We start from the raw sequence: 11,560 nt of genomic DNA, 5'->3' as shown, positions 1-11,560 counted from the left end.
TAATTGGAATAAGAAATATAAAACTTAAATAATAAGTGCACTATTGCATTCAACTCGTGGTCGTTATTTTTCAAGCTCTTAATTAAATTAAACATCTTTTAAATTGTATTTTCTAAAAACATGAAGATAAACCGCTGAATTAATTAAACTCAGTGCAATAATATGAACAGTTACTTGATTACTTCCCCGCTCTTAAACCTATCTTTCTCACGTTAAGAGGAATATCTACTGTAATTAAATTAAATAATTTTATATAAGAGATAAAAAAATTAAATTAACTTTTAAATTAACAAACAAATTCTTTACACTATTTGATTATTAGATAATATACTATGATTTTAATTAAAATTATTTTAAATTATAAATAATGCTTTGATTTACGTTTTAAATTTAACTAACCACACGTTCCGACTTTTAACGGCTGATATATATTGACACTTATAACGTCAACATGGATATGTAAAAACTTGATAAACCGCGATAAAATCCCAAAAAAATGTTTCAAGATGATAAATCGATCTATAGATAAAAATCTCATAGAAAAAATTGTTTAGTCGTTTTTTTTAAGTTTATTGCGAATAGACAGAGATACATGGCGGGAGACTTTGTTTTATAATAATTATTTTATTATTAGTTTTTATTGATTCTGCCCGTAAAATCCCATTGCTGGGCTTTCTCCATGTAGGAAAAGGGTGGCAGCTTATTTCGCGATAATGATGCTACTGCACTGCGGAAGCAATAGCTTAAAGTTGTTTCCGAGACACGATGAGGAGGGAGACCCACAAGAACAGATATCCAGAACGGAAACAAATATTTGTACAAATATCCCGAGCGGAGATCTAACCCCAGAACAGCGGTGCTTAGACACCTACACCTATCCCTACACCAGAGCTACCTTTCCTGAAAGCTATGACCTGGGGATCTTTAAGTCGCGAGTGAATAGGTTACTTCTAGGTAAGCGTGCTCCATCTTAGACCGCATTTTCACTTATCATCAGGTGAAATAGCGGTCAAACGCCAGCCTATCTATGCATAAAAAAAAAAAAAAAAAAAGCTGTAATCATTTTGCTATATTACTAACTAGCTGTGCCCGCGACTTCGTCCACGTGGAATTTGACAAAAAAAGTTATTGTTCAGTTCGCAGAGTTATAAAATAAATAAATTTCTCAAATAAAATTAGCCTAAGTTACTCCTTATTACATCAGCTATCTGCCAGTGAAGGTTCCGTCAAAATCGGTCCTCCCGTTTCAAAGATTAGCTGTAATAAACCGTGTACATACTTATGAATTTAGTAGAAAAGCGGTTATTTTAGTATTAGAAACAGACACTCCAATTTTATTTATTTGAAGATTACTCTTTAATAAGATAATATAATAGTCTGATCCTTCTAAAAAAAGTTGTTATTTTCAAAGAATAACAAGAAACAACTACAACTATAACAATATTCTTTGGTTGAAGAAAATTAGCTCAGAATAATTAAAAATACTTAAGTTAGAAACTAATTAGTCGTAGTACAAGTATAAACTTAAACATTATACCTACATTATTTATAAAGAAAACACTTACACGTCTATAATTAAATTTAATTATCTTTTAAGAGTCTCTGTGAAAAACGATGATACTCTAATGTATCATATTGTAAATGTAAAAACAAAATCAGTGATTTAGAATACGGCATGGAAATTTCCGTTTATATACGTTAGTAAAGCACGTACTTACACGTACACACCTACGTACTTTGGTAAAGCAATTGGCGAAAATTTTCAAGTACATCCTAGATCGGATGCTGTGCTTGTAGCGCTTAGTTTTCGAATGTCAAAATTTGTCTTTAAATTTTACCTCGGGTCGGTAAAGGAAAACATCGTTAGGAAATGCACATAGTTTGGAATAAATCCTGAGCCACTAAAATTTGTATGACTAGAATTACTAAAACGTGTACAGAACTACCGAGCTGCTGATTGAGATACAACTCTTCTTCATGGTTCAAAGATGCCTTTATCAAGTGTAGAAATTATGGGTTTACTTGTACCAGCAATGATTATAATTATTTCGACTAGCTTGCCCGACAAACGTCGTCACACCCTGCGAACTATCAAACGCATGAATTTGATATAATCGATATTTTTAATTTTCCCCCTTTCATCTTCATTTTTCGTTTCATAACAACTGTTTACAGAGTATTAAAAAAATAAAAAAATGCTACAATTTGTCAAGTCAGTTAAGCTCTCATTTTTTTATATAATCATGTAGATAATATTTTAGTTTTTGATAATAGATACAAGGTTTGAATTTTCACCACATTTCCTGTAATTTCAAAAGTAGATGCGGCATACGAAATGTGCTTTCTGTGAGTACATTTCGCTACCATTTTTATCCCTGAGGACGCGAATGTCGTTAGCAAATTAGATTGTCCGCAGCTAGTTTTGACGATACACATGTAATGCTCAGCTGTGGTTGGATTTATAATGGAAAGTCTGAACAAATCTGGTGCATATTATCAACTTTTGAATATTATGCTTTATACCGCGTGTTTTATTAAAATATGGGTTAATAAATGAAACAACTACCCTAGTACGGAGTTGGACGTAGTCTCGTAGTACGAAGTTTTCTATTTGTATACTAAGCGATTTTTATGTCTAGTAGTTTCTTTGAGATCAGGCATCAAAATTGCTAACCGCGGGACACATCTCATTTTTTTTAAAGTTAAAGTTATGAAAGCTAGTTCCAAAGAAAATGGTTACAATATTTAATGTCTGTTTTTGTTTCAGGCTGACTATGCAACGGCTACTCAGCATCACACTGATAGCCATCACAGCAGACATCGTATCATCCCAAGAAGACCTAACTATAAAAGAACACCAGGGGCCGCAAACCTGCGGTGGAGTTTTAAAAGGACCAGTTGGTATCATACAAACGCCTAACTTCCCTAATCCCTTTCCTGTTCCGATCAAGTGTCGATGGATTATCGAACACGATATCGTCAATGGGACAATATCGATATATTTCACCCAGCAGTACACCACTAGTGGTCTGACGTTCACGGAGTATATGTACTATGATGACTCATATAAGCTGGGGGAGAGGAAAGCGCTCAGCGTTACGGAAGAGAACATCACGAGAATCAAATGGCTACAGGTAAGTCTTTGATCGAAATCGTTTCGACACATTTTTTAATTATGAAAAAATATTATATGGAATTACACAAAATATGCCAAATCGTCCTTCTAAAGCTTCCATATGAACCACAGTGCTTAATTGTGCAAACCGCATAAAATCCATCCAGTAGTTATTGAGAAGCGGTGCGAACATTTATAATCAAATTACACTTAAATAATATCGAGATTAACTTTATTATATATATTATCTAAGGATTAAAACTTAAGGAACGTATTTCTCCATTTAATGAATTCTTGAAATTGATCGTCGCGCAATAAACATCAATAAATTAGATTCTAAATTCGGAGATATTTTAATACAGAGAATACGATATCATGTTCTTTGAGATTAAATAGATTCGTAAAAAAGGTTTTCTTGGATCTCGTGATACTATGAAATTTTGCCAATTCGCATCATTATTCAAAACAAGTTCCATGGAGGTTTATTCTTGTTTTTATCTTCAGCAACATAACGTCAGTCAGAACGTTATTTGAATTATATTTTTACGAGATACTTGTAAGTAGCGGATAACAATAAAGATTTCGATCTTTACTGTGTAAATAGATTTATAATATCCTTTTTGGATCAAAAATTTGCGAGACGTCACTCGTATATTTTACGATTTGAACAATACTCTATGTTTACGTAAAATAAATATTTTTTGTGAATAAAAAATAGATTCTTGAACAACTATATAATTGTAATTCGTTCGCTTTATCGCTTCAGCCTGTAATATCCCACTGCTGGGCATAAGCATCTTTCACTTTGTAGGAGAGGGATCAAACCTCCACACGCAGAATCCACCACGCTGCTCCAATGCGGCTTGACGGATATATTTCCTACTATGAGTAACGATCGCTATTGGGTGTACATGATAACAACCGTGACCGATAGCTTAATGTGCTCTCCGAGGCAAGGTGGGAAGATCCACAAAGACTTACAACCAGACCGGAAATAAATATTTCATCACTCATCACTTCAGCCTATCGCAGTCCACTGCTGGACATAGGCCTCCCCAAGTTCGCGCCACACATCCCGGTCTTCCGCAATCCTCATCCAGCCTACACCGGCAATCTTACGTAGATCGTCGGTCCAACGGGCCGGAGGACGTCCCACACTGCGTTTGCCAAGACGCGGTCTTCACTCTAGGACCCGTCTACTCCAACGGCCATCGGTCCTGCGACACAGATGACCAGCCCACTGCCACTTCAACTTGCTAATTCTGTGGGCTATGTCGGTTACTTTCGTTCTCTCGCGGACAGTCTCATTTCTAATCCTGTCTTTGAGAGAGACCCCAAGCATAGCCCGTTCCATTGCACGTTGAGCGACTTTAAACTTGTGGACCAGTCCCTTGGTCAGTGTCCACGTCTCGGCTCCGTACGTTAATGCAGGCAGGACGCATTGCTCGAAAACTTTTGTCTTCAAGCATTGCGGAATCTTCGAAGTGAAGACTCGACGGAGTCTGCCAAACGCCGCCCAGCCCAACCGAATCCTCCTATCGGCCTCCTTCTCGAAGTTGTTGCGGCCTAGTTGGATAGTATGGCCTAGGTAAATATAATCCTGAACAACTTCGAGAAGGGTACCATCGACCGATACCGGTATCGGTATGACTTGGTTGTTAAACATAACTTTCGTCTTATCCAAGTTCATACAGAGACCGACACGTCGGAAGGACTCGTTTAGGCCGGCCAGCATTTGGCCTAACTCATCCAGCGTCTCCGCAAAGATGACAATATCGTCGGCGAAACGAAGGTGAGAGATGAATTCACCGTTGACGTTGATGCCCCGTCCCCCCCAATCCAAGGTCTTAAAAACATCCTCTAGCGCAGTGGTAAACAGTTTCGGTGATATTACATCCCCCTGTCTTACCCCGCGCCGGAGGGAAATAGGTCTTGTTCTTTGGTCATTGACATGAACGGTCATCGTTGCCGCGTCGTACATAGATTTTAGTACCTCGATATATCGCCAGTCGATATGACATCTCTGCAGAGAGTCCAGGACAGCCCAGGTCTCAACAGAGTCGAAGGCTTACTCGTAGTCCACAAATGCCATACACAGCGGTTGATTATATTCTTCCGTCTTTTGGATAATCTGCCGAACAGTATGGATGTGGTCCACGGTGCTGTAGCCATTTCGAAACCCAGCCTGCTCTGGTGGTTGGAATTCGTCGAGTCTTCTGGCGAGACGATTCGTAACAACCCTCAAAAACAGCTTATAGACGTGGCTCAGAAGTGAGATCGGTCTGTAATTCTTTAACAGAGACTTATCGCCTCTCTTAAAGAACAGCACCACCACACTCCTGGACCACGCCTCCGGCGTAGTACCTCGGTGGATGACGGCGTTAAATAGTCTTGCCAAGGCTTTCAGGACAGGTTGCCCTGCGGCTTTAAGGAGTTCAGTGGTAACTCCGTCATCCCCCGGGGCCCTCCCGTTTTTAAGCTGCCTGAGCGCTGCACCAATCTCATCCTCTTCGAAGTCCGGGATACACTCCGAATAATGGCGCAACAATGGTGCCCGTGGATCTTCGGTGTCCCAAGTCGCAGGCTTGCGTGCGCTCGACGAGTACAGCTGTCCATAAAAATTCTCAACCTCTTCTCGGACCTGAGGGCGAGAGCAGACGGTTCTGCCATCTGCTGTTTTAAGCTTCGCAAGAAGGCTTCTCCCCAATGGTCTTTGGAAAACTTTGGACCCCCTATTCTGCTCAATCAGAGTAGCAACCTCTCTCTTATTTGAGCAGCGGAGGTCTCGGCGAATAATTCTCCGTACCCTCTTGGAAAGAGCCTTCTGTTCTGGCGAAGCAGCCGGCAACTCGCGCCTCTGCCGCATCAGATCCAAGGCTTCGGGAGAAAGTTTGGACTGCTTCGTTGGCTTTGTTGGTGGAAAGTGCCTGCGACCCAGTGTACACACCGTCTTCACCACGTTGTCGGTTATCTCGTCCACGTCGCTAGTAGTTTCCAGCGAATCGAATCAGTTTTGGAGTTCCAATTGGAACTGCTCGGAGCCACATAGTATTTGGGGCAGCGTAGGTCGGAGAGTAGATTTCATCAAGCGGGTCCGCTCCTTTCGGAGACATATATTCAGAGTGCCCCGTACTAGCCGGTGGTCGCTGCCGGTGTTAAACCTGTTAACCACTGAGACATCTCTGAATATATGCCTTTTATCCGCTATGATGAAATCTATCTCGTTCCTCGTCACAGTATCGGGGCTTTGCCATGTCCACCTCCTTTGGGGCTTCTTCTCAAAAAATGAGTTCATTAAGAAGAGCCCCTCCGATTCGAGAAAGTTGACAAGCATCTGCCCCCTGCGATTCCTGTGCCCCAACCCGTGTGGTCCGATGCTCGATCCGTCGCGGTCTTGTACTTCCACTTTAGCGTTGAAGTCTCCCATAACAACGCTGTAGAAGGTCGAAATAGTGCCATGTATGGCCCTTGCAATGTCTTCATACAAGGCTTCGACATCATCGTCAGAGTGTGCCGAGGTCGGCGCATATACCTGTATCACTTTCAGGGAGTACCTGTCAGTGAGTTTAAGTACAAGGTATGCTACCCGGGTCGACACACTGCTTACTTCCACAACGTTGCTAGTGAGAGTCTTGTGGACCAGAAAACCGACGCCACCTTGGGAAAGCCCATCACCTTCACGGAAGTAGAACAAGTGCCCGGAGTCCAGGATCATCGTGGCCTCACCCTGTCTTCGGACTTCAGACAACCCCAGTATGCTCCACTTAATGTGACTAAGTTCTACCTCAAGTTCGGTAAGGTGATGGTCCAACCGTAGCGTGCGTCCATTATACGTAGCCAGGTATATTTTATGGCAGCCTCCCGTACCCCGGTGATTTTTAGCACCCTCTACCCCACCGTTACCTCGGCCGCTGCCATAGCCGGGAATAGTGGGGCTGCCGGGAACTAAGGGCCTTAACTCTTGGTGCGAACTCATGGGTTTTTTGCCCGTAGTCACCACGCTGGGCAGGCGGGTTGGTGACCGCAGGGCTGACTTTATCGCACCGAAGACGCTGCTGCCCGTCCTCAGTCTGTGCATTTAAAAAGCCAGCAGTTGGATGGCTATCCCGCCATCGGTCGGCCTTTTAAGTTCCAAGGTGGTAGTGGAACTGTGCTATCCCTTAGTCGCCTCTTACGACACCCACGGGAAGAGATGGGGTGGCTAAATTCTTTAGTGCCGTAACCACACAGCACAATTAATATTTGTATAAACACAAATATCCACTCCGAGCGGGAATCGATCCCGCTACCGTCGGTATTTTAGGCGCCGCCGACACGGCACACGCACCACTACACCATAGCGGTCGTCGTGTAAGTTGTCGTTATTTGTTAATTTTTTTTTTTCCTCATTTGTAATATATTAAATAACTTATTGAAGTGACAACAAAAAGGTATTATGCTAGCAGTCGTGAATTTGGTTCCTGCTCTTAGCAAATATTTGTATAGACCATATACATTGAATTTTTCGGACTTTTTAAAAGGGATATCATACTACTGAAAACAGTAAAGTTATACCGTTAGTATAATTTATTTAATTAATCGTATACAAAATATATATAAATAAATACTAACCTACTCTTACGTAGATAACTCAATGCCTATGTTTTAGATAACAGTCGGTTGATATCATTGTAGAAACATACATATTTTTGTTAATAAATGTACATATAATTAATACCCAGGCTCGAAGTGGAAATTTAACTAACAACCTTTGGAGCAGAAAGCAGGTTCACTCTAAACTACAAAGATTTAATAATTAATTTTAGAATTTAAGTTACTTAATTAATATCTAAGATTTTTATTTTTGTGTTACCCACATTAGGAATTCTAAACATTTTGAATATCATATCAAAAATTGACCGCTCCAGCGGGGTTCGAACCCGCGTCTCCGACGTACCGTGTCGGCGCTCTAGCCAATTAAGCTATGGAACGATGCACCCGCTCGAGCGAAATTTTCGATATGATACTTTTTAATTTCGGTTTAAGCGAACCGTGGCGCCGTCTATAGTGAGCTCTTTACAGAAACCCGTAACTATTCAAAGTTTCATATTACAATGAAAATCTTTGACAGGAGACGACACCGTGCTATTTTTAATATCTAAGATTTTTATTTTTGTGTTACCCACATTAGGAATTCTAAACATTTTGAATATCATATCAAAAATTGATTTTTAATATCATTTAAAAAATTGATATATGTGGTACCAAAGACATATTAGCGACTTCGCAGTAGAGAACTGTATTGGGTACTTTCTCAAGTGTAACGACCTTTTAAAGAACACCCATCACGCGCTACCTAATTGCCATTTCTTTTTATAAATCTTTAATCTTCTTCACAACGTTAAAAGAGAAAAAAAAACTTCGTGAATTCTAAAACTTAGCAAGTGACTAATGCTATATTAGATCCATACCCGGTTGCTATATACATAAAACTTTTCGTTTTGTCTACGAACCGTTTTTAGTAAATAAATCTGTGAGAAAAAATTGTTTGTCAAAATGTAGTTATACTCAAAATGCCTTTTTAGCAATAGCTATCAGTGCGCTCGCTGAAAAACACCATTTACGGTTTACGCCATTTCTTCGTATTTATTAATTTTCTGAATCGAGATATAAATTTTTATGTATAATCATATGTATAAAATATATAAAAAGTTTGTTGTGAATTGTAGCAAAATGGTCAAAAATCAAACAAAAACGTTACCATGTGCAATATTAGACATTTTTAAGTGAGTATCCGATATTAAGGACGTATACTCTTCCCCTTTCTATAAGGCAAGCTCAATATCTATCCATAGCAAAATATCTAAAGACTCATTTTTTGTTACTAAATAACTCTTAAATATCATCTCCGCAATATATTACGTAGTATTTGTTTATGTATTATATATGATATATGTATGAAGTAATGTATATGATGTATATGTAGTGTATATATAAATTTATAATTATGTGTATATGTATATGTGTATATTATGTGTATGTATGTATTATATGTACTTATTTTTATATCACATAGCTTGTAAACTCCATGCCAATTCTTTATCGACTATTTGTACACTTCCCCGCCGCCTTTGTCCTACCGCTTCTCATTTTATACGCCCTGTCCTATACCCTAAGGTTGTCTGGATTATCGCCTTTGTACATCTTTTTTCGTATGTACTTTTTTGTAACCTTTCTTTGTAGTGTACAATAAAGAATATTTATTATTATTATTATTATAAATATCCAGCCAAGAAATTGGACCCGATACTACATCGATACGTAATGTATCGATATGAAAAATTCGGGAAAGTAATATCATAACAATATTAAACTAATTGAAAGGACTCGTTTCAACGAAATTAAATTTTATTGTTCCTCGCTCAATACTGTGAGTAGATGTTTCCCCAAAGGTTCAATTATTGGAGCAATTTCGTTTTGACAACGCCTTGAACGTTGAGTACACGAACACTAAATGAATATTGATTTTTAATAGAACGCTTCATTTTATTATTTCATATATTTACACGTGAATCAAATATAAACAGAATAACATACCAATCATACCATACATTACTTAAATATACTGCTTTAGTAGTGACATAAGATCTTTAAATTATAATGCAATCAAATATATAAATTATAATTGCCTCCACTGGTGACAAGAGGGCTGCTGAATTTTTTGTCCTAAGAATCGACTTTGCGATTCAACGGGGAAATGCTGCCGGCATTCTTGGCATCATTCCATTCCGGACATGAATTATACTAGAAATATTTGTAAATATTGTAGTTCTTAACATGTGAATTGTAAATATGTATAATACTGTAAAAATTCGAAATAAATGTATTTTTAACTAGCTTCCCGCCCCTGCTTCGCACAGGTATTCAACTCAATTTTCATTTTTTCCCCTAATTCTTTTGAAAATATAATATAACCTATGTCACCCGTGAATAGTGTAGCTTCCCAACAGTAAAATAATTTTTCAAATTGGTTCAGTACTTTCGGAGCCTATTCAATTCAAACAAACAAACATTCAAATCTTTCCTCTTTATAATATTAGTATAGATTACTAGCTGACTCTGCAAACGTTGTCTTGCCGCTAAACACTATTTAAAAATAGGGGTTGGTAGAAGGGTGAAAATTTAGGATTGTATGTATTTTTCCACGCCAAATCAAAATAAAATAAAAAATAAATAATTTATCTAAAAATGAAAAATAATAGGGGTGGATGGACTACCCTTAATATTTCGAGGGATAAAAAATAGATGTTGTTCGATTCTCAGACCTACCCAATATGCACACAAAATTTCATGAGAATCGGTCAACCTGTTTCGGAGGAGTTTAACTACAAACACCGCGACACGAGAATTTTATATATTAGATTGTAATCTTGTTACATCTAGTCTATACTTGTTTACTTTTTATTGTATCACGAGACTGAGTCTTGCTTATTGTGTGTTTCTAGACTTCAGTGGATCTAGGCTAATTATTTATTAATCGTAGTGTATAATATACATGTGAGTTAATCAGTGAGTTCGAAGATCAAATTTAAAAAATTATATATTACATTTGTAAGAATGAGTATTAACAAAGTTTTTTTTTTTTTTGAAACTAAGGAATCCTTTTCAAATATTACTCAAGTGAATAAAAGAAAATAATCACAAAATGTTAATACCTATACATTGTCAATCGCATTCATCGTCTTTACAAAATGTTATAACTTTTGTTCATATAAGACATATTGTATTAAAATTCTAAATATGTCGTATACCACAGAGACCAAACAAGTCTTGACATTCTTATTGAGTACCCAATTTCCTGAGGCGATGTTTCCTCGTCATTTTTTGTTCCCATCTCTTGCAATGATTTCGTTAAGACAATATTACCAAAAACAAAATTAATATACGTTTAGACTGTATTTTGAATTATAAAACAATCATCATCATTACAGCCTATACAGTCCACTGCTGGACATAGGCCTCCACAAGTTTACGCCAAAAATGACGTGAACTCATGTGTTTTGCCCATAGTCACCACGCTGGGCAGGCGGGTTGGTGACCGCAGTACTGGCTTTGTCGCACCGAAGACGCTGCTGCCCGTCTTCGGCCTGTGTATTTCAAAGCCAGCAGTTGGATGGTTATCCCGCCATCGGTCGGCTTCTTAAGTTCCAAGGTGGTTGTGGAACCTTGTTATCCCTTAGTCGCCTCTTACGACACCCACGGGAAGAGAGGGGGTGGCTAAATTCTTTAGTGCTGTAGCCACACAGCACTATAAAACAACGCTTTAATAAATTACTATTTGGTTACGGTTGTAAAGAATATAGCCACCCCCTCTCTCCCCGTGGGTATCGTAAGAAGTGACTAAGGGATAACACAGTCACTACCACCTTGGAACTATCCAATGCCGGCTTCTAGTCACTAACCTAG

General features: G+C 38.5%; 1 protein-coding gene across 1 annotated transcript in view; it reads left to right on the top strand.

The window, feature by feature from the left end:
* The first annotated feature begins 2,771 nt into the window (after positions 1–2,771).
* Positions 2,772–11,560, top strand: part of LOC123662288 — a 236,682-nt gene continuing 227,893 nt past the window's right edge. The window contains exon 1 of the mRNA XM_045597150.1: positions 2,772–3,134. Within this exon, the coding sequence (XP_045453106.1) occupies positions 2,775–3,134 (360 nt within the window). The 5' untranslated portion in view covers positions 2,772–2,774. The remainder of the gene's footprint in view (positions 3,135–11,560) is intronic.

This window comes from Melitaea cinxia, chromosome 18 (assembly GCF_905220565.1).
Source record: "Melitaea cinxia chromosome 18, ilMelCinx1.1, whole genome shotgun sequence".
Classification (NCBI taxonomy): domain Eukaryota; kingdom Metazoa; phylum Arthropoda; class Insecta; order Lepidoptera; family Nymphalidae; genus Melitaea; species Melitaea cinxia.
The sequence above is the reverse complement of the archived record's forward strand: the minus strand, read 5'-3'. Positions and strand labels throughout refer to the sequence as shown.